The sequence below is a fragment of the Dipodomys ordii genome, unplaced genomic scaffold (genome assembly GCF_000151885.1).
Source record: "Dipodomys ordii isolate 6190 unplaced genomic scaffold, Dord_2.0 Scaffold122, whole genome shotgun sequence".
NCBI lineage: Eukaryota > Metazoa > Chordata > Mammalia > Rodentia > Heteromyidae > Dipodomys > Dipodomys ordii.
In genome coordinates, this window is record NW_012267338.1 from 110,836 (window position 1) to 138,343 (window position 27,508).

A 27,508-nucleotide genomic window follows, 5' to 3' on the forward strand; every position below is an offset into this window, starting at 1 on the left:
GAACTAGTGACTTAGAAATTATGTAATCACTTAATCACAAAAAAAAAAAAAGAACCTCGGGGAAGGAAGGGAGGGAGGGGATGGTAGGGGGAAAACAATGGAGGGGGTAACAATGTTCAAGAGGAAGTGTACTCATTACCTCACTCATGTAACTGTAACCCTCTGTATAGTATCTTTACAATAAAAAAAGTAAAATAAAATAAAATAAAATAAAATGCACCAGGTAACTGGAAGCATATACATATCAAGATGTTATAAGGTTCAAAAATAACACAGAGGGCTGGGAAGGGGGCTCAGTGGTAGAGTGATTGTCTCGCATGCATGAGACTCTGGGTTTGATTCCTCAGCACCACATAAGCAAAAAAAGCTGGACATGGTGCTGTGGCTCAAGTGTTAGAGTGCTAGTCTTGAGCTGAAGAGCTCAGGGACAGTGCCCAGGCTCAGAGTTCAAGCCCTACGATCAGCACCCACCTACCCCCACCTCCACCCCGGAAAAAAAAAAAACAGCAAAGAGAAGGAGCAGCATGCTAAAAATAAATAAAACATTTTAAAAGTTAAGTATACAATGATAAAAAGCCTGGAAAAAGAAAGCAATTTGGTTAGGGTGGTGAGGAGATGAGTGTTTTTTACCAACCTATCTACCCAAATAATATGATGGAAGTATGAAGGGAAAAAATAAAGCAATTAAAATGTGCCAGAATATGCACAGATTTCTGTCAGCAGTGCCTTGTAACGAAGTCCACACATTCCAGGCATGTTGAAATGGAGGCCCAGCCCAGCCTCCCTGCAATCTCAGTTCCTGTAGCTGTCCATCTACTATAGCATAATCCCAGCTGCCAATCTGAAAGAAACCAGCTAGTCAGAGCAGACACAAGCAACAGAAACAAACGTCACTCAATAATGCTCGGCGGCACTGTGTTCATGGATAATTTCAAACTGTATCTCCATCTAGAGCATTGATGTGCTCATTCAAAACACCTCCATCTCTGGCTACTGGGAACAAGTAGATAAAGCAGCCTGACTAGAAAAATAAGTGGAATGTCTTCAAAGAGGTGGCCAATACCAAAAGGCAAATGTAGTGAACACATAAGACATTCTTAAAGAAAAAAGTAAAACAGGAGAGATTATTTACCGCATTACATGGTTAAGCTATTTCTCAAAACTAGCCCACAATGGTTAAACTATGTCATGAAAAGATGCAGTCATTTGATCAATCACTTATTTAGAAACAACCATGTACTCTATTTTCAGAATAATGTTTGTGAACATTTGTTGTGCCAGAACACCAAAGTGGGACTCAGAAAAGAATTAAAATCTTGACTTCAAGGACCATAATCACAGAAGACTACACACACACACACACACACACACACACACACACACACACGCACGCACGCAGGGATACCAGAAAGGTAAGATGACAAACTTGCTCTTACAATGTAGTTCACAGTCATTTAGTAAATTTGTACCTGACTTGAGTATTTCCCAAATACTAAGGGACTTCAATCACTTCTTTGCACTAATAATGAAATCTAAAAGTACAATTAAATTCTAAGTTAACTTGCTCTTTACTAGAAAGAAAGCTATTTTGAAAATTTACAAAACTCTTGGATTGGCACATGATTTTTATGGAGATTTTTCAAAGCAGTGAATTTGTTTTCATTTTAACCCCTTATATTTGGTTGAAATTCAGAGAACAAAGTAGTGATAACAGAATATGCTTAGGTACAATAAAGACTGCCTGGAAGAAACCGGTTTATGACGGAAGCCAGGAATGTAACAATGGCTCAGATTTCTTATGGAACTGACAGGGTTTCAAAAATTTATAAAATATTATATATTTGCATCATATCTTTGGCTATGTAATTTAGCTTCTTATTTACCTACCCAACTAGGAAGTCTAATGATGAGTAAAATACAAACATTAGATTCACTGTCACCTAGTTGACTAAGGAACCTCTGTCTGATTATTATGGTTTTGATGTACAAGAAAAGTCTGGCATAATTTCACAGTATTTTTCATGTAGGTTTTCAATTAAGACTTGACTAATCCTTACCATTTATTTGGCTTTTCTGCCCTGGACTGTATCAAGTAAGCCATCTGTGTAACACACTTCTGGCTAAAAGTTTTTATAATTATAACACTTTGAGTTGTAGCTACCTAAAATTGCAACTTATTTCATTCATTACTCCTAATTTACCATATTGCTACAACCATTTGTAATCTTCTACTCCTAGCCTGAAGTCATCACACAGATTCTAGAGCCACCTGCGGTAAAGCAGGCTTCCAGACCACTCCTCCAAGTATTTAACCAATGTTAACAATGCTATAAATACCAATTGTGTTTATGCTTTGGGAAAGATTCACGGCCGTGTTCTGCAGGACTGGAGCTGATCCGAGCTGCTGACTCCCACCAAAACAGTGATGGGATTCTAAGCCAAAAATGCTTTTCCCTGGATAAGATATCTGATTTGCTACTGCTGTCATGTAACGGGGTCATGTAAACTTACACGCTGCTGCTGCTGCTTTTGGAAAACAGACCATCTGAGTGATTATGAGTTACTAAAACAGCATTTGGAAGGATAAATTTGGAAGAGGCCAAACCAACCACTGACACTAAACACAACTTAGGGGAAATTTTCAGGATTTATTTCCATGTTATGGATCCCATTGTATATAATTCTTTAAAGTGAGAAATGTCATGGTTTTTCCCTTCCCTCTTTAATACCCATCTTCGTAGATGGAGTTGAGATCCATTTTCAAATGGAAATCAGTTAAGTTTAGTTAATTTCTGAATTCACATAAACATAAACGGCATCTGCTTTTGCTTGAAGAGACTGATTTGGTAAACTGTGGTGACTAAGTACAGCTCGCAGTGCAAAATCAAAGACAACAGTGCTGTTGAAGCGGTGTGCTGTGAAGCCAGCCCCTGTCACCAAGGCTCTGGCCTTGGGCACCAACCCTTCTGCCTTACCAGGCCTAGCCCAGGATCTGCTCAGGGACTGGCCCGGCTCACTCTGTGGCTATACTGTTCCTTTTCACCTACTATCAATCCTGGTAGAAACTTACTGATTGGGATTCTTTGAAAGAAGACTTGTAACCAAATAAATGGTAGAATAATGGTAGAATTTCAGCATTAGTAAGGAGCAAGGCTCCTTCTATAGTATCAAACCACATCCAAGAGCAACTGCTACAGCTGGGACAGTTTGAATTAATATGGCCACATTGGGGATGGAGGCCTTCCATTCTTTTGTGCTTTTGTGTTATTTGAAATTTCTATAGTTAGTACACATTACTTAGAAAATCCTTTTATGTAACTGCTCTCCATATCACACACATATTCATATATATCAACATATATCCATAACACTAAGTAATGAACTTAGGGATTTAGAATTCAAATTGTAGGCCAGAAGTTTTCTTGGATATAACTCAGTGGGTTAGGTAACAAGACAAAAGAAAAACTTAAAGATACTCTGATCTGTGAGATAATTTAACATTTCTTCCTTATCATACTGAGGCACATTTCCCTGGTAACCCTCAACTTTGATAACAGAGGCCAAACCCAGAAAGCACTCACACAAAAAATACTGCAGATGCGTTATCCACACCTCCACATCACATACATCACTGGTGCAGATTTCTAAGCAGGGTTTTTTCTTCAAAAAGGGAAAAGTTATTATTGCTGCCACCTTCCTCTCAACCCCCACTCCCAATTTGAAAGAGAAACAGCATTCAAAATACAGAAAAACAAAATGCCTAAGATATAAGTTGACCCATTGTAACAATGAGATGTACAAAACACTATGTTGAAAATGAACTTTACAACTTTGGCGGTAGGGGGTTAGGTGGGGTGGGGGGAGTAGTTGTGGAAGTGGGAGGGAAGGGATGGTAGGGGGGAAAATAAAGGAGAAGGCAACAATGCTCAATAGGAAATGTACTCATTACCCTGCTCATATAACTGTAACCCTCTGTACAGTATTTTTACAATAAAAAAACGTACAAAATATTATTGGAAAATTCCATTAAACTACATTTTTGCCAAAAAAGAGGAATTCCGTGATCTCGCTAAGCAGAAATAATAATAGTCATAAACATTTTGAGGCCCATAATTCCCTGTGCATTTTTATTTCATGTTTCACAAATTTTTCACTGTAACATGGAAAATATATTTCCCTAGCAATGCACCTCACAGTGATATGTTTAATGGCATACAACATCCTGCTGTGTGCATTTGCCTACAGCTCTGGACACTGCTAGACATTTCTGCTATCTACTTTCCTTTGTTTTTGCTATTATGAACAACTATTAATTGGCCATATTTTCATGCTTAATCAATTATTCTTTTGGGAAAAGGATTAAGTAATAGTGATAGATTGTTATAACATGTATTTTATCCTTATAAAATACATAGTATCTTTTTCTTCATATTTGCACCCACACTAGAAAATGTTACTTTGTTTTGTTTTGTTTTTGTGCTGCTAGGAGAACTTGAACTTCAGGTCTTGTGCTCTTGCTTGGCTTTTATGTTCAAGCCAGAGCTCTAGCTCGTGAGCCACAACTCCATTTCTGGCTTTTTGCAAGTTAAATGAAGATAAGAAATCCTCAGATCTCAGCCTCCTGAGTAGCTAGGATTACAAGTCATTCTGTTCTTACCTTGGGTTAGCTGCTCCTTATTTGTACTCTCATATTCAATGTTCGTCACATTATATTCATATACACACTTATGTGTGTACATATACAGAGCTTCAAAAAAACCTATTTCTTACGTACTAAACTCAATCAATAAATTATTTCATATTAAGATACTAAGGTCTAGAAAATGAGTTCTCAACTATTAGGTCTAGCAAATACCATTTATATGGAAATTAACAGGTGAAGTCTAGTCAGGCATGGTGGGTCCCTCCTGTGGTCCTAGGCAAGCGGCAGGAATCAAGATCATGCAAGACACTATGTTAACTAGGACAAGTTGTAATGCATCTGCCATCCCAGCCACATGGGAAGGATATAGGAGGATCACAGTCCAGGTTTGCTTAGGCATAGATGCAAGACCCTATGTAAAAAATAACTAACGCAAAACGGGCTGGGGCATGGCTCATGTGGTAAAACACCTTTCTTGCAAGACCAAAGCTTTGAGTTCAAATTTAAAAAACAACCAGAAAGGTGAATTCAGAAAGGAGAAAATAGTTTATAAAACAAATGAGGTATTATGTAACTGTTTCGTAAAATTAGATGCCTAAGAGTTTTCTTCATAGTAACAATATACTAAGCTAGGTGCTAGTAGCATACACCTAGAACCCTACTTCCCTGGGACACTGATATCAAGAGTATCTCCGTTCATGACCACGGCAGGCAAAAACTTCCGCAAAACCCCTACTTAGCCGAGGGCTGGGCATGACGACACATCTGTCATCCTAGATACATGGGAGGTTGAGTTTGGGAGGATCATGCTTCCAGGCTAAACAAAAGAGTCCATGAATGAAACTCCATCTCGGTGGAAAGCAATTATGTTACATGGTGCATGTCTGTTATCCAGCTATGGTGAAAAGCAAAAAATAGATGAAGATCATAATCCAGACAGATGCCCAAACAGGAAGTGAAGATATAATCTAAACCTGTGCTGACATGGTGCTGTCAGGAGTAGTATGTAACGGGGGTTCATAAGACTCCACCCACCTCAACAATAGCTAGGATCAGTGGTATGCGCCTACTCTCTTCAGCAACAGAGGGTAGCAGACATAAGAGGATCACTGACATAAGAAGATCACAGCCTAAGATAGCTTAGGCATAAAATGAGAACCGACCTCAAAACCACCAATACAAAAAGAGGCTGAGGGTATGGCTCAAGTGGTAGGATTCCTACTTACCAAGTATCTTACCCTGAGTTAAATACCCCATAACACCACAATAAAATAAAATAATCAGTTTTTAAAAGGTTGGAGGTGTGGTTCAGGGTAGAGTGCCTGTTTAACAAGCTTTTTTGAGTTCAACTCCAGGGCTACATATACATACATACATATATATGTATGTGTATATATGTATGTTTACATGTATATATGAAATATATTTCCTGCTCATTACTAATCCAGAACTCAACTATCCTAATTTTTCTCTTAAAAACTTCTTTGATTTTGTTTTTATCAAATAGTTGAAAATGCTTATTAATAAGATTATGTTGGAAAACTCTGTTTTCACTGTGTTTGATTCCAGTGCTCTGCATCTTGTATATATATTTTTCTAATTTGGGGAGGGGAAGGGAAATAACAAAATGCTGAAATAAGGATACAAGTTGACCCATTGTAGCAATGAGATGTACAAGATTCTATGTTGAAAATGAACTTTGTATCTTGGGGTCGGGGAGGGAGAAGTTGGGGAGGTGGAGAGGGAATGGATGATAGGGGAAAAATAAAGGAGGGGGCAATAATTCTCGATAGGAAATGTACTCATTATCTTACTCATGTAACTGTAACTCCTCTGTACAGTATCTTCCAATAAAAATATATTTAATAAAAAAAGATTTGTTGGAAAGAAAGAAAAGTGACTAAACCATACCAAATTCAACAGAAAAATCAGAAAATTAATATTCATTCATTGTCTATGACCAAATATATATAGTGCTAGGAAATAAACTATGAGAACAAAGGGAGAAAGAAAGAAAAAAAACTGTACCAAAGAGAAGAATAAAAGGAGCAAAGTGGACTGTGAAAATAAACAGCTAAAGATAAGAATGTAACCTTTAGCTGGGGTCACAAGATACTTGAAAAAGTATTACCATATTTGCCTGAAAAAAATTCTTTCTGGTGTGTGATATATGTAAATGCGGACATGTATATTGATAACCCAGCTGTTTTCTAAAAATTAAAAACAACATAAAAGTTTAATGTGCTGCAGGCTGTTTCTCTGATTACTCTTCTTCCTATTATGGTTATTATTTCTATCGTTTAGTGCTCTTTTTATAGAGAGATTATTTTTATGATCACTTGCTATGCCATATGTATTAACCATTCACTTGAAGAACTCCAACTTTCTCAAGAGAAATGGAGCTTTTGCCAAGGAGTAAATACATGGCTTGTATGGGGATGCCTAGCCTGTATGTATAACTATTATGAACATAGAAATATCCTATATTGAACTACATGTATAGTAGGGAACAGAAAGAAGAAAAAATGAATTGAACAGGACTGGTTAAAATAAAAAGTGTGTGTGTGTATGTATGTGTATATATATATGTATATGTATTTTTTTCCAAAAGGTACAAGTCTATCTTGGTACCATTACTGTGATTGTGAGCAGATAACGAAATGTGCTCATAAATTAGAAGACGACAATGGAAGCTTTACAAGGGCCTGTGGCAGGCTCTACCAGACTGGGCTTACAGGTGTATGAGTGGCTGGGGGATTGGAAGCCGTCTCTCTTGGGTGTCCTTGTGGCCCAGGTCTCTAAAATCCTGCTCTACCACCAAGTCACTGTGTACCATCTATCTGCTCCCTTTATCTCCAGAGTGTACATCACAACTGAAGTCAGAATCTGTGTTGTTTATTCTTTATACCATTAGAATGTGAGCTCCAAGCAGAAGGGACTTTTACTGTCTTCTCCTTCTCTCCCCCTCTTTCCCTCTCCCTCTCCCTTTCCCTCTTTCCTTCCCTCTCCCTCTTCCTCTCCCTCTCTCTCCCTCTCCCTCTCTCCAGTCCTGGGGCTTGAATTCTGGGCCTGGGCACTGTCCCTGAATTTTTGTGCTCAAGGCTAGCGCTCTGGCACTTGAGCCACAGCTCTACTTTTGGGTCTTCTCATAGCTTATTGGAGATAAGAGTCTCATGCCCTTTCCTGGGCTGGCTTTAGACTGTGATCCTCAAATCTCAGCCTCTTGAGTAAACAGGATTAAAGGTATGAGCCAGGGGCACCCAGTTCATCTCCTTTCTGTACCCTGAACAACATGAACATTTACTGAACACATAAATGAAAGAATAAATGATACCAGTTTATCAGTCCCTTCCTGCCTTCTCTATCTGCCCAATCCAGACTATCCCCACATTTCATCATTCCATCAACATTCCTTTGTTTCACTGGCAACCCTTCCATCCTTTTGTATACACTGTTCCATACTTTCATGCAAAATGTCACTATGTCTCTCTGCCCCCACACACATACACACACACCTACTCTGTTCTACTCTTTTTCTACGTCTATTATACTGCCAGGGAAAACAGAAAACAACATAGGAAGGAGAAGCAGTACCTATTAATTATCCATCACCATTTCAGATATTTCTATAACTGTTACCTCACCCTTTTTACAAGCTCACATAGATAATGATGCTGCCTGCCCACCTCAGTCATTCACACTTGACTTACACAGTCCTCATGCCATGCTAAACATCTGCTCTCTAAAGTCAGATGAGGCTGTAGTGTTCCCTCCTGCCCAGGCCTTATCTGTCTGAGCTCTGGATTTTGTTCCCTTTCACTTCTCCACAGCACTTGATAGTCTGTTACATGTTTCCTTTCCTGTGTCTGACATGCTTCCCCTCTTTCTGGATCTTTCCAATGAAACATGGTCAAACAGTTTCCCACAAAAAGTCTCCAGTACAATGACTGCTAATGAATGCAGGGATTTCTTTTTGTGGAGACAATATCCCTGGATTAGATTGTGGTGCATATTCTATAGTCATGATCTCTTCTATATGCAATAACCTTAATGCAGTGTCCTTGGTGTAAGATATCCTGGGCCCGTGGCTCCACTCAATGATCTTAATCAATCCTTCATGTGTAGCTACAGCCTCCCAATTCCCAGAGACTTCCTGGATCCCATCACCTTGGGTTTAGTACCCAAGTACCCTGTGCCTTGCATGCATGCATAATTATCTCCATACTGAATTTATCACAGGGTAGTCTAATTGTTTGCTTATCCCTGCTTTCCCATTGGATGATGAACTTCAGCTGAGCGAGGACAAGACTTGCTTTTCAACCTTTAGCTTTATTATGTATTTGGGCGTAGTAAGAGGTTGTTGAAAAATACAAAAACACTAGTGACTGATCCATGTTTTCTGTGTTCTTCTTGCCTCACAAATGGACCCTGTATAATTTCTCCTGGAAGATGTCTTTTCCTAACTTCTCCATGGGGTCCACATTTTATACTCATATGATATGACCACTCATTCACATTCCTTTCTGGTGGTGTTTCCCAACAAGGGATTCAATCTTGAAAGCAAGAAGGATGGAACTAATACTTGTCTTCTACGTGTGATCCCACAGGCCCCCATGCCTGGCACTTTATATGCATGGCATCTCACCTAGTCTTTGGTTCTATATTTGAGGAAATATAGGTTAAGGAAAGACCCAAGTACCACCAGTAGGCAACACAGGATTCAAATCTACATCAAATTTGTTTGGTTAGTCTATAGTTTCACACTGCACCACACCACGGACAGCAGTGACCAATGTTATGGAGAGGACGTATTAATAGGTCTGAATGTTATTTATTTTAAGAGAATTCACAAAGTTTTGTGAATCAACATGTATAGTTATACTAATAGTACTAAGTAAGAGATATGTTCTTATTTCAAGAATATCATCCAGCCAGGTGCTGGTGGCTCACGCCTGTAATCCTAGCTACTCAGGAGGCTGAGATCTGAGGAGTGCAGTTCAAAGTCAGTCTGGACAGAAGAGTACGTGGCACTGTGGCTCAAGTGGTAGAGCGCTCGCCTTGAGCTGAAGAACTGAGGGACAGCGCTCAGGCCCAGAGTTCAAGCCCCATGACCAACAATCACACTTAGGCCAGTCTTATTCAATGAACACATAATCTAATATATAGTATATACAATACCTATATATGGATAATATAAAAATAAACTAGGTGTGATGAGTGGAAACTATCCAGTTAAGCTGGGCACGAGTGGCTCATGCCTGTCATCCTAGCTACTTAGCTGAGATATGAGGATTGTGGTTCAAAGTCCCCCTGGACAGGAAACTATGACACTCCCCTGAGTTCAAGTCCCTAAACTACAAAAGAAAACAACAATAAAAAACTATGCAGAAAACTACCAGTTTTCTGATAATCACTTGGGATTGTAGGAAAGAAAAAGAAGTCAATAAAACATAAAGCAAAAGTTTTAAAACATGTTGGCAGAAAATGATGAGCATGAAAAAAAGTAATAAATTTATTTGGGATGATAGTTCCTAAAGAAGTTAAACATGAATTACCACATAGTACTGTAATCATATTTCTGAACATATATCAAAAACACTTTAAAAAGTAAAAGGGAAAACTAGTAATACCATCTTAGATGCCTCAAGAGATGTCATAAAAATAAGTAGTATCCTACATTGAGAAAAATGGTGGTAAGTATATGTCATAGAAACTTCATGGAATATTATGGAATTTCAAAACTGTAACTAGAAATTATATATAGCAACATCAATAATATGTTGGTATATTAAGTTAAACAAAAAAAAACCCAGTTCTATAGTGCAAATTCAGTTGGAACATATACAATTTGCTCTAAAAAGAATCGGGGCCCTAAAAATTATGTAGACCTTTGGGTTTCTTTCTGTTCAATTCTATAATTTCTCATGTGAGATACTGTACACTTAAAAGGAGGTATACTGATTGGATATACAAAAAGGCAAGATATTCTAGGGAATTCTTACTGAATACTGTACTTGGCAAAACCATGTTGAATGTTTCACCTTTGAAGAGACATTACAAGGATAAAAACAAGTCTCATTAATACTTAACAAATCTGATCTGACAGTAAAGTTTCAGACTTCTATCCCACTATTAACATCTATATGGATAATTACAAACTTATGTATTTAATGTAAATGTTTTACTGCACTTATGATCATATTTCCTTAATGAATTACTTTTCCTAATATTTTAAATCATATCAGTAACTACCAATGTTATGAAAATTATAAATATGATTGTAAATCCCTTAAGGGTCCATAATAGAAAAAGCTCTCATTTTAGATTTAGGCAACTTTTTGTTGGAGAAAAGCCTTGGGTTCAAGTCCATGGTAGATTATAAATTGATAGGTTATCCTGATAAAGTCCAGTGTCATCCTTCCATCAATGAAGTGAAAGAATACGGAAGATAGTAGCTCAGGCCATCTAGGTTAAGGATTCCAGATTAGCAGTTTCTGTCTCAGTCGGAGGACTTACCTCTCTCAGCACAGGATCAGTTATAGAGTTCAGGTTCACAGCACCTTCATAGGTCAAGTAATAGAACACATTGAGGGCCCGCACAGCCTCAGGACCTTGCTGCTTATAGCCAAAAATGAGGTCAATCCATTGGTGAAGCTGGCAGGAAACAAACTCACTTTCCAAGGCCTGAAAAAAAAGAAGATACAGATCATATCATTTTGTCATTATGTTGAATTCTGTTTTTAAACATAGAGAGGTAATTATTACAAACAATAAAGTTTAACACCAAACTAAATTTTAAAACTAAACTAGAAAGCCACATGTGATGGCTTATACCTGTTAGTCCAACTACTCAAGATCTGGGGCAAAAAACTGCAAGTTTGAGGCCAGCCTGGGAAATATAGTGAGATCCAATCTCAAAGAGAAACAAAAGACAGAAACTGGGGCTGGAGCCATAGCTCAGTGGTACTTAGTATGTGTGAGACCCCGAGTTCAATCCCTAGCACCATAAAAATAAAATAAGATTCTGATGACCTACTTTTTACTGGAACTTGTCCTCTTTCATATATAATTAGACTTTCTGGCATTTGCCACATTGAACTGCTGTATTCTCACTGTATGTACTGTAAAGAACAGGACCGGGCTTGTTTTGGTCACATTCGTAACCCAGGCTTGACAGGTACTCAATTTATGCTTCAATGAGAGGAGGGCATACAATGTAAAAATTGCTTTTGTTGCTGTTTTTTTAAAAAAAAGATTACTTTTGGAAAGAAAGTGGGAAAACATTAAAAATGTACTGTCCACTCAAGATATTTGTTTTGCTAGAACTAAAACATGTTATTGTGTACTACAAACATAACCAAATTATTTGATTTCTCTGAGTTTTGGTGGTAGCCAATCAGGTTTTGTTGGTGATATTTACAAATACTAAAATATCTTCTAGGTTTTAATATGTTTGAAACTAGAGCAAATATTTTATGCTATTAACGTAAAAATGCTCAATAATAAATAACAAATGAACATAATCAAGTAGTCAGTTGAAACACTGGTCACACATCCGCTCCCTATTCATCTCATTTACTATACTAGCACTGTGTCAAAATTCAATAGGTATCAGTAAACTTACTGAAGTTATAAATATTAAGAGTTTTAAGCCGGGCCCTAGTGGCTCATGCCTGTAATCCTAGCTACTCAAGAGGCTGATATCTGAGGATCACAGTTCAAAGCCAGCCCGGGCAGGAAAGTCCGTGAGACTCTTATCTCCAATAAACCACTAGAAAACCGGAAGTGACGCTGTGGCTCAAGTGGTAGAGTGCTCACCTTGAGCTGAAGAGCAGAGGGACAGCACCCAAGCCCAGAGTTCCAGCCCCACAACCGACCAATAAATAAATAAATAAAATAAATATTAAGAGTTTTAAAAAGTGGACACTTATTTTAAGGAATTATTCATCTTTATGCCATGTTCAAATTTCCTCTTTAGACTATTGTTCAAAATAATGTAAACATTGAACAAAATAGCTTACCATTAAATAATTGCTATTAAAATTGAATTCTCAAATTTAAAATCTATAGTTTATTTAAAAGTGTACCAATTTTGCTGGTAATCCTAGCTACTCAGGAGGCTGAGATTTGAAGGGTATGGTTTGTAGCCAGCCAGGACAAAAGAGGCAATAAGACTCGTATCTCCAATTAACCAGTGAAAGGCCAAAAAGTGGAGATGTAGCTCAAGTAGTAGAGGACCAACCTTAACAAGAATGCCAAGCAAGAGCCTGAGACCCTGAGTTCAAGCCCCAGTATGACCACTAAAAAAGGACACCAATACCAAGTTAAATCTGATAAATTATCTCACTAAAATTCTTATTTTTAGATTTAAAGGGGGAATGATTTTGGTGTATTTTTTGCCGTAGCTCACTGTTATGTAGTAAGATAGCAACCTGTAGGTTGATCTCTTGACTTAAAAAAAAAAATTTTTTTAATGCCAGGGCCTTCCATGTAATAAGTACATGCTCTACCACTGAGCTACATTTCCATTCCCCAAACCAACTTCATTAGCAAGCAACCAAGTAAGCAGCCAGCAAGATGGAAACCTTCTTGTAACAAAAGTTATTCTATTAATTCACAGTTGTACACTTGTATAAATGCATGCTTTATTAAAGTAAGTGTCCATGAAAAAGTAATGTGTTTATCACTAAATACAAATAATGTTTAGTATCATTTGACATGGGACTATAATCCTATAAAAATATAAAATATGATTCTGCAAATAAAATGTTAGGCATTAGGCAATTCTTGCATTCCCAACTATAACTGAAATGTGTGTAAAAAAATACTCAGCTAGTTACAACTGTCTAAATTACTGATTTAGACAACTATCATCAAAATTATACTTGTCCATTTATTAAGGGGAGAAAAAAAGCACAAGTCTACTTCAGATTTTTTCTTGAGAAAATAAAAGGGTTTATAGTGCATTTAGGTAAAGTCCTACATTAAGTCCATAAATTTTAAATGAATTTGAAAATCCAGGAACTATCAATATGAGTTGCACATGGGAACGACACAGTTGTTTCATGAACTTAGGGTGGTTGGAGATGGGGGGGAGGAGGGCCCTCATTTAAAGTGACACATAAAAACAGCAATTGTCTTAATTTGTGTGCAGCGCACTCCATACAAAAGCCCTAAATATGTTCAAATTAGAGCAGGCTGCTTGATTGTCACTGTAGTCTCATGTCACATTAATGCATGACAAACATTAAACCATACACTTAAATGGCAATTTATATCATTTAAATGTTTACTGCCAGACTAGCTCATCACTCATTTAAATGTGACTTTCTGACAGCTAATTTCAGTTAATTTTTTCCAATTCACTTAATTAGAACTTTCAATCAGGGAAGGACTCATACACATCTTCAAGCTTTCATCCTTTTTGGTTGTTGTTCAAAAATCTGAGTTAATAAACCGCTGAAAAGCTATGCTATTATAGATTAACATGAAGTATCTCTAACTCTACTAAAAAAGTGTCATGGTGCTGTGTGATGCTAACTCAGTCTGTATTCTTGGAAAGAACCTGTACTTATTTATGTAACTAATACTCTTGCCAGTAGTTTAAATAAAAAATGTTTGGTTCATAGATACCCACTACTGAAACAATAAAAAAAATCCCTGCATCCAAGCTAATTAAAAATTAATGATTTCAAAATTGTTTAATAAGATAAAAACAGCCAGAAGTCTCCTGAGTGTCTATGGTGCTGTGATCTGAGACGATAATATTCTAGAAGGCTCAGCAAATGATGAAGTACAAATGAGTTTTTTCAATATTACAGTTTGAAAAACTAGGGTAATTTTATTTTATGTGTTATCAAATGAAGAATGAGTTTTGCTAATGGTCAATTACTTCTTTGTGCCCATTCAAATTGGTGAAGTTGGATAGATTTACATGCTTTGAGCTTTACATCTTGACCCTAGCCCAGGATTTTAAGGGAAAACGCTGGTAGAACGCCACTGCCATTGTGTGCTCATCTCCTGCTGTAGAGACCTCTACAAAGCCTTGGGGCAGCTGCCCCACATTCTGCCTGAGCTGTAGCGAGGGGGCCCACCAGCAATTCATGGAATTACTGGAGGAACCCTATACCAGAGGCTGATAAACGTGTTACATTCATAAACAAACTTGAAATATTTTTTTAAACTAAACAAAATTTCATTAGCCTCAAGCATTTCTTTTTTTGGTGCCCATACTGGGGCACAAACTAATGACCTTAGTTCGAACTGGGCTTTTTCGCTCAAAGCTGATGTCACTTGAACCACACCTCAACTCTGACTTTTGGTTTATTCATTGGCGTTAAGGAGTCTCATGAACTTTTCTACCTGGCTCAGATCAGCCTTGTGAGTATCTAGATTACAAGCATAAACTGCCCCTAAACAACTTCAAGCATCTTTTAGAATACACCAAAGCTTTAAAAAAAGTGAGGTGGGGGGAGGGAGGGAATCCAAAGAAACAATTATGATATATAAAGACAATTCCAAGAAGTTTGAAGTCATTTTTGATACAGCATCAGTTGAAGGCTTAAACATTCTTTTCCGTTTCCTGTGGTTGTGGTTTTCAGTCAGGTGTTGTTTTCTGCCCTGGAGATCCTCCTGCCTCAGCATACTAATGCTTGCATCACTGGGATTTCAAGCATCCCAACATCCTTTTCATATCCCTGCATGACAACTTGCCTCATCCAAAGCACACATTAACTAGACCACTACAATTATGAAAGACCTGAGGGAAGAGGGCAAAGGGAAGGACAAGCAAAGGAAAGAAAGGAAAAAGAATATTACACAGAACAGTTCAAAACAAAATGCTCTGGGATCACATTTTATTTGTAAGTTCTTGTTCTAAGATTCAAAAGAAATAAATCAAAAAGTTTCCATTAAAATTCATCTCATTTTTGCATGTTAAAGAATTTGTAAATAAATACTATGTACAAAATTTTTATTTAGGTCCATAATTTTAGTCACACGCGCACACACACACACCACGCCAGCAGAGTGTTAAGCATGTGGGATTTCTCAAAGCCTTGAGGACAGACCGTCCTCATTAAGACTGGAGTTAAATATGGTTGGCAGCAAGGGGGTAGTAACATTCTTCCCAGGCGGTTCTCAGAGCCAACCAGTCAACTGTTTGTCCTCCCCTAGAAGGCTGATACATATTTACGTCCAATGTGAGCTCTGAGTAAAATGTGCAAAAAAGAAAGCCGCTGCAATGTCCAACACAATACAATATTATTCAACTCATCTGAGTTATTATAAAATAAACCAGTGACTAATGCCCAATTGTTAAGGATCAAATTAAGACTGTGAAAAGACTATTATATGAAGCCTTGCACAAATTGTCAATCTAATCCAGGGGGACTTATATTAGTCTTGACAAACTGTCTTGGGGCTGATATCTGTTTTTTTAATGAGATCTATTAGGCTGAGAATAAAACACTTGAGATATGCTAAAAAGTACAGTATACAGAAGTCAAATACAAACACTTATTAGTAACTTTCATTTGTTTGGTCCTCATACTTAATATCAACAAATTAAAGCTTTAATATATTAGAAAGATAACAGTAAATTATTCATAAATAACTGCATAACCCTATGTCAGAAATAATTACAACATTTATGAATACATGTCTAACAATAAATCTCATTGAAAGAATGTAATCTATGTTTTCCTGCACCTAACCCATTAAGGAAATGAATTATTTATTGATAAAAAACATTATATGAAATGACTCCTTTTTTCTACAGCAAAGTCAAATAATGTGATAACTTAATAGTATGCTTTGTCTAAAATACTCTAAGCTATTTCAGAATAAAAATTATAAAGTAAAACATTTAATTAATCAATGTATACTTTAGAGATATTCTAGCAATTTTCTGCAAAAATAAGTTTACTAATATAAATTCAAAGAAAACCAATTTCAATCAATAAAAGAACTATTGGATAATGGCTTACCACAAGACAAAGAAGTTACATTTGTAACTGATTTAATTTCTCATGCTTTTAAGTTCCAGGTTTATGCTACTTTTCTTTATCCCGTTGGTAAATCTTATTATACCACTCCATTCAGAAGGAAAACTAGATCGTAAGTGATATCTATGGAATAAGTTATTATTTTAAAAATCTAATGAAAATATCAAATATTTTAAAACTTCTAGGTATAGGAATAATTCTTATACTAGTAAGAAAGGTCCTAGGTTTGATAACTAGCACCACAAACAAAAAAGAGAGAGAAAAAATTTGTGCAAGTAAAAGGAAACAGAACTATGTACACATAAGGAAACAACCCAGACACACAATTCTGCACCCTATGCACTATATCTCTGTCTGGGCTTCCAGGAGGCCAGGCTCAGTGCTGAGGTGCAAAAATGACACACACACACACACACACACACACACACTTACTTCAAATTCAAAACTAAAAATCCCTGATTACCTCTACTGACTTGCCGTACTTAATGTTTTAATTTTAAAAAGGAAAAAAATTAGTTTTGCAAAATTTTAATTGCACTTACAAATAAAAAGAGTTTGAATTCATCTGAATGCACGCAGTAATATGTATAAAGGAGTTAATGTTTGGATTGGCAAGAATATAATAGACAAAATTATAAACTTGGATAGTTAGGTATTTTTCATTTGAAATAAATGCAATACAGCTTTCTTCCTGCACATGTACACACACATATTTAAAACGAACCGGCCTGTTATGTTTGCATGTGCTGGATTTCAAACACTAGTGGTAATGTTTCCTTAACATTGATATATGACCTTTGTAATTTACATTGAAGAAAGCTGTTTTTTTCAGCCTAATTAGAACTGTTTCAAATTTTCCTGCTAAATATATGATATAAAGTCCTTTCAACTTTTTATTCTAAAGTTTCTTTCCATGTCAACTTTGTTCCAATCAAAATATGCTTTGAATTAAATGATTTTGATTGAATATGTGGATCACATTTCACTTCTAAGATTTAAAGTCCAAAAAGGAAAAGTTTAGCCTGTTCAAACAAAGCAAGAGCAGCCACTCTGCGGAAAGCTATTCACATTTAAGAAGACTGACAAATTGTTTGTGTGCACCATTAGGTCTAGTTTCTGCAATAGTTGCCAGATTTCCTGTCCCCCTAATAAGATACATTAACTCTTTAAGTGCTGGGCTTTGAATCTGTGGTGAATGTGACTGACTTTAGCACATTTTAATTTTAGTTTCCTTCTTTGAAATGAATCTAAGGAAAAGAGAAAACTTGCTGTTAACCATGGTACATCAAAAAATTTCAAGCAACAAAGGTCATAGAAAAAAACCCAACATTTTTTTTTCCACAATGGGCCAGTCCTGAACGCAAACAAGCTTTCCAAATGGGATTTGTTAGAAGTGACAGATCCATATCCATCTTTATTTCTAACAATTCATCAATGTAACCTGTTTAAGAATTACTTCTAAGGTCAAGCACAAGAATAAAAATAGTGAAATACCTAAATCAACTAATCTACTAACTAATCTACTAACATGAGCATAACTCTGCCCAGTTCTGATTAGAAATACGTCAGGATACTTCGCAGGTTAGTATGTTTTCACTATAACTATGCGACAGAAATGTGGAATATATTTTATACTACTTACATAGAAAAGTCTAAACACCTGTGAAGCAAGGACATTTAAGACCAGTAAGTCATAAAGGGAAAAGAGGTAGAAAGGAGAATCAAAGATGTAAAGGGGAAAAAGTCATAAGATGCTAAGAAAAAAATTGTATCTGACAGTACTAAAAAATGAACCTTAGTCAAGGCACCAAAGTTCATTCTGCAAAGCAGATAGAGAAATCACTGAAGAGAGTTTGTACTTCTAAACTGCCCTTGAACTGTTGTGTGGATGAGAGATTCCTGAGCGGGCTCGCCCAGTGCCTCTCTACATTTCTATCATTACAGAAGAAAAGTGTGAGTTAGTATCATACCTCGATAAAACCATCAAGCCCTTGTGCATCTTTTGGCAAGAGAGCCGCTATTCTGTCTATGATTGTTATTGTGTAGTTTTAAATGGACTAGTCAACCAGCTGTTATATATTTTACACACTGAAGGCCATGTTTCCTTTGAAATTCATAGTTTTAATCTCAACTGAAGTCTGTATTGCTGTGTGCCAAGATCAAAAGGATTAGGCAAACTTGTACAATTACCCTCCTTTTCAGAGAGATGATTTTTTTTAATGTTTAAAATTCTCCTGTATTCTGACATTTTATCCAACTATTTTCTTTAGAACTATAGAACATTAAAACATTTAAGTAACATCTCAACCTTAGGTCACTGCTAATCTAAAATCTAGAAATTCATAATATACAGATACATTAAACTAGTTATGATATAACACAAAAAGGGATACAGAGGTTTTTTTTTCTTTGTTGTCATTCAAGCTTGGTAAAAATGGATAGAGAGCAATTGTACCAGTCTATTCCTACTGTTTGTTTTATGTTTTAGTTTCTTTGTTAAGAAATAATTCATAGAAGAATACATAATATAGAAAGAGAAATTTAATAAAAAGATAAATTAGGTAATGCAAGAATGAGGATAAGAAGGAGCTGTCACATAAAAATCTTCTCATGAAGTTTCTTATTCATTAGACTCAGGCCCTGTGTTTGGTGCTAAGCTTTCTAACAGGCAACATAAAGAAGAAGAAAAAAATATGAACAATTACAAGACTCAGAAATGACCATAATGTAAAAACAAACCAGATGGCCTGAAAAACACATTATTTCTATTTCTAAGATAAGAAATTCCTCCCTTGGCAATATGATGGAATCCAGGTATGTGACTCACTGAGGGACTTACTTAATCCTGGGCCAGATTTAAAGTATAGACAAATGGAGAGACTATATACTCTTCAGGCAATCCTAAATAAACATTATTTCTCTTAGGGAGGCTTTGAAGGGCAAGTTCTAGATTACAGTTCATGACACATATCTGGAAGGTAGCCACTTTATTTATCAGCTAAATACAGGGCTACATGCTTCAATAACAGGTAAACTGAGTCATGGGATTTATAATCTTTAAAAAATATGGGGAGCATTAAGGTAAAAGACACAAGCCTGTATGAAAGTCAGGCCCACTTTTACTTGGAAGAAGGAGTGGCCTATATTAATAAAGGTTCAAGTTTCTCCTCCGAACTTAATTTTCAGTAAACTCTCTGCACAACCAAATAAAAGCTTCCAAATGCCAAACACGATGCCCTAATGCTTGTACTACACTGAATGTCCATGTCTGAAAAGTATTTCTAGAAAATTAATTCTGAAGATTGTACACAGCTGTTAAGCTGCCTTGGATAAAATAGTTATAAAGTATACACTCAAGGAATCAAAATATTAAGCTAAAATCCTCAATTGTTCACCTAGGCATAGAAAAATGAGTTGATTTTTCTCTAACAACCATCAGAAGGTACTAATCTGGTGCATGAACTCCTAAAGGTTTTCTTTTATAGTCAGTTACAAAAGGAAGGAAAACAAAATAAAAAATTTTAATCTCTCCCCATTTGCTTATCCACATAGATCTGATAAATACTAACAGTCTCTTGCCTTTGAAGATGGCCAGACCAGAATCCCTACTTATTGCCAGATGTAGTTTAACCCCACAGGGACGCCAGACAAAAACAAGGAGCTGTCTGCATGGCACCAATGATTCCCTGTACCGACTGCCATAAACTTACGGCAGCAAATCAAAATTCTTGGCATAATACAGTGTATATTAATCATCACTCCCAAGAAGATCCAAAAAAAGAAAGACCTGAATTGTAGAATATAAGGGCTCATGAACACTTTTTTAAGGCAATGATATATTCATCTAGTGTATCAAATCATATCTGCACTTGCTCTGTTCATGCAGTTGTATACATGGACATTACATTGTATTCAAAGCCCTTTTCATTCCAAAACCTGTGACTCATTTCAGCAGCTCTTGTATCTACTCATCAAGGAGCACAGAATGCTGACTGCAGGCCCTATGCTGAACTCAAGACTAAGATGAGATTGTCCTTAGAATGGAGGGTGGGAGAAAGAGTAACTCTACAGTGATACATATTCTAAATAATGGTGTGCGTGGAGGGGGAGGGGGCTGGGAGAGAAAAACTGGAGAAAGCAAAGGAGCAAGGAATGGGGTGACACTGCTCAAAAAAGAAATGTACTGGGCTAGGAAGTTGGCTCAGTGGCAGAGCGCTTGCCTTGCATGCCTGAGGCCCTGGGTTCGATTCCTCAGCACCACATAAGCAAAAAAGAAAAAAGCCAGAAGTGGCGCTGTGACACAAGTGGTAGAGCACTAGCCTTGAGCTGAAGAGCTGAGGAACAGTGCCCAGGCCCAGAGTTCAGGTCCCATGACCGGACCCCCACCCCTAAAAAAAAAAAAAGAAAAAAGAAATGTATTCAATACCTGACTCAAGAAACTGTAACCCCTCTGTACTCTGTCTTTCCAATAACAATAAATAAAAGAAAAGAAAAGGGAATATGGAGACAGTTGGCTCATGCCTGGATCTTAAATACTTAGGAGGCTGAGATCTGAAATCCATGCTGTGAAGTCAGTTTGGACAGGAAGTCCATAAGACGCTTATCTTCAATTAACCAGCAGAAACAGACTCACAAAAAAACAAAGTAACTGGAAGTGAATCTGGGGCTTGAGTGGTAGAGTGCTTGCCTTGAGGGAAAACAAAACAACAACAACAAAAAACCCTCAGGTCCTCAGGGATAGTACTCAGGTCCTGAATTCAAGCCACAGGTCTAGTTCACACAGGTACGCATGCACATGTGTGTGTGTGTGTGCGCGCACACACACACACACACACACACACAAAGTATTGAAAGCCTAGATTAAGAAAACTGTAACAGCTAGGTGCCAGTGGCATGCACCTGGAATCCTAGCTCCTCAGAAGGCTGAGATGTGAGGACTGGGGTTTAAAGCCAGCTCAGGCAGAAAAATCTCCATGAAACTCTTATCCCCAATTAACCACTCAAAACTAGAAGCAGCACTGTGGCTCCAAGTGGTAGAGCAGCTAGCCTTGAGCAGAGAGCCCAGGGATAGCACCCAAGTTCTGAGTTCAAGCTCTAGGACCACAAAAAGAAAAGGAGAGAAAGGGTATTGGGGTGGGGGGGGGCGGGAAGAGAAGAAGAGGGAATGAGGGAGGAAGAAGAGGAGATGGCCTTTGGAAAGATGTATGATATGTTATCATTTACAATAGCTGAATTCCAAGGTAAGAGAAGTCAGGATGATATGCAAGATTTCAAGCTTACATTTTAGCCACACTGGAGTAAAAACAGTTTATATGATAGGTTAGTTGGAGTTTGGACTTAGTACTTACTGTGTGTATGTAGGGGGGTAATGTGTGTATGTGTGTGATTTATTGATTTTTGCAGTAGTGAGGATGGAACACAGCACCTTAGCATGTTAGTTCTCTTGTGGTAAACTGTAGCTCCTTTTCCTAGCGGGCTATATATCCCCAGCCTGGACTTTCTTTCAGACTTAAAATTAATCCTACACCTTTGTTTTGGATCTGAGGATGAAATTATTCTATTATTATAATAAAAGTTTGGATACTATTTCAATATTAAAATTTAAATATATTCACATGTAATAATGGGATGTTTAAATAAAAGATTTTTTTTCTTTTTTTGAGGCAATGTCTTTACTACATAGCGTAAGCTAACCCTTCTCCTGACTCAGCCTAAGTGCTAGGTTATAGGCATGTAGTACCATGCCCAGTTCCAAGAAAAAAAAATCTGGACTTTATACAATGCTACCAAATAGGAACATATGCAAAGTATATATAATTTGAAAATGTCTAGTAAGAACCTAGTAAATCAATTTTAATGGCATATTTAATAAAGAATATTCAAGCCTCATTTCAACACATAACCAATATAAGAAAATATCATTTCTAGTGAAACTTCAGCAAGATGGTAATGCAATTTCCACTTCTAGCATATAAGCCATATTATTTTCAATTAGCTGCACTTCAAGTGCTCAATGGTCATGTAACTAGCAGGTATAAACTGAGCAATATGAAGCTCAATTCAGTTCTGAATACTGAATCTACAACTAGATGTTGCTATAAAAGAGAGTTTGATGTACAATATATAGAAGAGTTACTTTCACACTTCACAACTTTCCCAACTGAAAATAAAGATCAACCTTCCAGTACGCAAAGTACCAGCCAGAAGACAAGCATGACCTTCGATGTGTTTTGAAGAGGTCATTACAATCCTCAGCCCCATAAAGAATGGGCAGACCTTCAGACGTGACCGCAGACATCTAGCACCTTTAAGAACGAAACAGACATAATGTTCCACAATGTATGTTCTTCACCCACTTACAGATCTCTGATGAAATGTGGCAGCGTTTGAAAGATGGCACCACCATCACCCTTCGTCACAATGAAGATAAAAGACCAGCTGTACCAAGAACAGGGTCTGCTGTTACCATACCATCCTTCAAAGTCTCCAGCTAGCATCCTCACACACTGTCTACCCAGCCCTCACAGCCAAATACTTTAAGGACTCTTCTGTACCCACAGGCATTAACTCAGCACTGCAGACAAAACATTCGCTGGATTCAGATATGTGGAATCTGTAGACAATGTGTATGCACAAATAGAAATCACCCCATTTCAGTGATGGTGAACTAGTCTGTGCACTCCTCGAGATTGCTTAACATAGTTCTCTTCATGAAAACCAGTAGTCTTGTCTCAGTACACAGGACTGCACAGGTCCCGTGTCAACATGGATCTTACTGACAGATTTTAAGAGTTGTTCAAGTGCCTTTTGCACTGACACGTGTGTTCTTACACATAATTCTTTCACCTTTACTTAGTTTATTTTCTGCCTTTTCAGTAAAGCATGCATTTCTAGAAGGTGTATATTCAATGATTCTGCAATAAACCATGGATCTGATTCTGAATTATCAATGGAATATGACTTAATAGGACACTCTTATTTAATTTTTTTTATGTACCCATGAATAAGTAGGCAAGCTTCTTGAAGGAATTCAGTAAGTATGCTATCTTTTGCTTCTTAACTAAATTCATGTTTTCTTTTTTAGACCAAGGGGATGTTCTAACTTAACTTCACTCCTCTACATCACAGCGTCTGGGTTTTGGGTTTCTCCTAGCATGGTGTTACCTTTCCCCCAGATTTTCTTTTTATATATCTGTTCTCCTTCTCACCTCTTAAGTAGAGGGTCATTTTCTTCTGCTACCTTTTCAGTGTTAATTCTCCTTATGATTCCATCCCAGACCCACTATTTCTGACCATCATTGTCCTCCCAAATCCATCTGCCCAGTAGACTATGTCTTTGTGATGCTTCAGGTAACTCAAACTTAACACATCAAAAAATGGAGTGCATACTGTTTCCATTACACTTGTTATTTCCTGCTCTCTTGATTATGGACTTAATCCTCTACCAGCCAGCCAAATGAGAAATGTGGCCACCACCTTCACTCCTTTCCTTCTCAATCACTGAAACACTAGCCAGTCCAACAAGAAGCCTTGAAGTATCTTCTACATATTCTCTTCTCCACTGCAACTATCTCTAGTTCCATGTGTCATTAGATATATAGATAATATTAAGTGTTTTCAGGGCAGCTTTGCCTCCTGATATCTGTTACACATATATATGTGTTATATTACACATCAGCATACATTATATATTTGTTAACCATTCTCCTCACTGAACAGTGCATTCCAAAAAGGCAGGTACTATATAATATTGCTCTCACTATTCTATTGGGTGTTTATAAAACATTTGTTGAATAAACAAATGAATATATCACCTAATCTATTTCTCTAATTGGTTACTGTCATGTCTGTCTACACTTAATAATGACAGCTCCAAAGGGTAGGTCCTATTCTTCCAGTTCTGTCACAGATCTAATTATCTTGTAGGCCCTTAATCAATGTCAGTTGAATGAATGAGTGACATCTAAGAAAATATTCTGATTTAACACAAACCACTGTCTATGCCAAGAGGCTATGATCTTGCAATGTTGTATAAAATGCATGAAACTGACCCTAGAAACTTTATCCAATTGTTGTAATTCTAGAAATGTATTCTAGAAAATGTAAAGAATTCTTATTATTAACCACTACAAATGAGCTGTCTATACTTTGTTAACCAAACAATTAAGTGTGAGAAAGTATATTACATGAAAAGCAAGGGAAGTAGATATTAAAATAACATCTTTCAAGGTTTTCTCTTCAACAATGTCCAGAAGATGGATGTAAAGGACATCAATAATACACCTGACAAAAAGGCTCTAGGATTACAGTATATTCTGTCAGGAGACCAACTACACAAGAACAGCAATACAAAAACCACAACAGCACAATTAATATTTGCTGGATGCTTATGCTATGTGCAGCTTTATGTTAAATGTCTTACATGGATTATCCATTTAATCAGGCCAATAGCCCTACATTTTTAAAAGCTGACTTACAAAGGAATGCAAAAGTGTATCAGCAAATTGCCTGGTGTCACACAGGCAGCTGATGTCAGCTTTGTAATATGAACCCTGATCTGCTTGCGTCCTAAACTGTGCTATCAACCGCTACACTTTCTTTGGAATAATTCTGATGCAGAATGGTAGGTACCAAACTGTATGGTATCACAAAAACTGTCAAACTCTGAAACGACTGCATCGTCGGAATGGTTGTGAATGTGTCATCTGAAGGCATGAGCAGTAAGCATCTGAACACTGCAAAGAGCCCATGTCAATATGGAGTCTTTATTCGCAGGTTGTTTCTTTTCTTTTTTAAATTCGCTCTTGCACCTACATGTGTCTTTTTAAAACGAATTCTTTATCCTGTGTTACAGTTCTGTTTTCTCACTAGAATTTCCAGTGTAGATTATATCTGCATCCTTGGAACTGTACAACAGACACTCAATAAATATTTACTGATCTAAGAAACTTATACACTAGGTCTTTTCAATATACTTGTTAGTCCCTAAGTTGAGACTCTTGATAAAGACACAACCCATCAAACAAAAGAAACTATGAAGAGAACTGTAAAGAGAATAAACAATAAGAGTTCACTCTACTAACTTCTGAATATTGATGGGCATTGGTAATTCATAAAAATGTGATCTTGTATATTTTGCCTTTCATATTTTGACTTGACACAAACTATTTGTTTCCTGTAAACTGAACTACTACAGGGAAAGAACACAGAATGTGTCTCATTTCCTACCTAAATGAACATATTCATTTAATTACCCACCTGGCAATACATTTGTATCAGTTTATGGAAAATGTTTCAAATACTTTCATGTAATAATTCTGTCAAACTCAGTGGTTATATTTTTTTCCTTCTATTTTTATAAAGATATAACACAAACATTTCCCTGGTGATTCTGATATCTCTTCAATGAGCCATTTGACAAAGACTTTTAAATTAAGCTACTATAACAGATAAGAAACAACGTCAAAGTAGAAAAATTTGCTCAGAGATTTTTCGAAAAAGCTTTTCAAACAACCCCTGTAAAACATAGCGGAGTACTGTAAAATCAGAGTTAGCATCACTACTGTTATTGGGTTAGGAGAATTGAATCAAGGACATAAATGCATTCCTTCTAAGCCACCATTTCCTTCCTTTGTTGTTCAGAAGCATAACTCTTCTTTGTAGGATATCAGGAGGGCAGTTCAATTCAGCTCAACCGATGTCGCTGTAAGGTCAGAATCTAGCAAATCTATCCTTAGCAAGGTAAACATTTAAATTTCTCTTAACAGAGTAGGTGAAAAGACAAACAGCATGGCAAGAGTTAATTGAAACATTCCTGTTGGAGAAGGAAGGGCTGAGGAGTGGGGGTTGGGAGCTGGGGAAGGGGAGGGGGGAGGTGGGCAAGGCAGGGAGATGCAGAGTTAATCAGGGAGCAAATCCAAAGCCAGGCATGGAGAGGCCTCACTAATGAGCCTCAAGTACCCTGCAGTGGTTTTCAAACTTAACTGGCTTCAAACGATGCCACCCCATGACAGAATGCAGCTAGCCATAAGAGGAGGGTGATTAGAATAAATGACTGGAGTAATTAACTCTGATGTGAAACCACCTGATTGGAAAAGAGAAGCCAAGAGCTATTTAGCTGATGGTCCTCCAGTAGAAAAGGAAGCTTTCCCTTTCTCTTGTGTGGGTGTTCAGTCAGAACTCCACTCTTTCAAGTAGGTATTTGGTAGCACTAATGAAAAGCAGCTTTCATTCAAGGGCCTCTCAAGGGCCTTCCCATTCATTTTGAAAGGGGAAGAAAATAAAAGCTTCAAAGTAGAACTAATTTACTTTACTCCCCTACCTCTTAGTGAATTTTGCATTAGTAAAGTCTGCATTAGTTATTTGTGCTAGCAATCTACCTCCTAACAATACCATCTAATATGAAATTTTTTAACTTCTGGCATAGCTAGCTATTGAGGGGAAATTTAAAAAATGATTTCCTTTCTTTAAAAATGGTTTACATATTAAACTGGAAACAAACAGCAATTAATTACCGATCAGTTATGCCACTTCCTTTCTAAGTGCTACTGGAACGATTCTTTCTATAGCAAAGACTAGAGACAAAGGTAGAAGCATGCGTGTGGTAGTTAACAAGGTGGAGGGAAGGAAAAGAAAAAAAACCCCGCATTTTGGCAAAAAGATAGCTTCCACACAGTGCAAATTGAGCCAAAGAATCTCCCGCCCTCACTAGTCTGTTTTATTTTATAAAGAGAGGAATTAGGAAGACTTGGGGGCATGAATACCTGCTGTTTTACAAGTCATCATCAATTCATTGAGCCAGTGTTGTTCTGTACCTGCTGGGTTAATGTTCTGGAAACACCCCCCTCCCCCCCCCCCCCCC

The 27,508-nt window shown here is 37.1% G+C and overlaps 1 protein-coding gene across 3 annotated transcripts in view; it reads right to left on the reverse strand.

The window, feature by feature from the left end:
* The window catches only part of Lrba (LPS-responsive vesicle trafficking, beach and anchor containing), a 443,002-nt gene that overhangs the window by 52,232 nt on the left and 363,262 nt on the right, over positions 1–27,508 (reverse strand). For all 3 annotated transcript variants that reach the window (XM_013029761.1, XM_013029760.1, XM_013029762.1), the window contains one exon: positions 11,159–11,326. In XM_013029761.1, the coding sequence (XP_012885215.1) occupies positions 11,159–11,326 (168 nt within the window). The remainder of the gene's footprint in view (positions 1–11,158; positions 11,327–27,508) is intronic.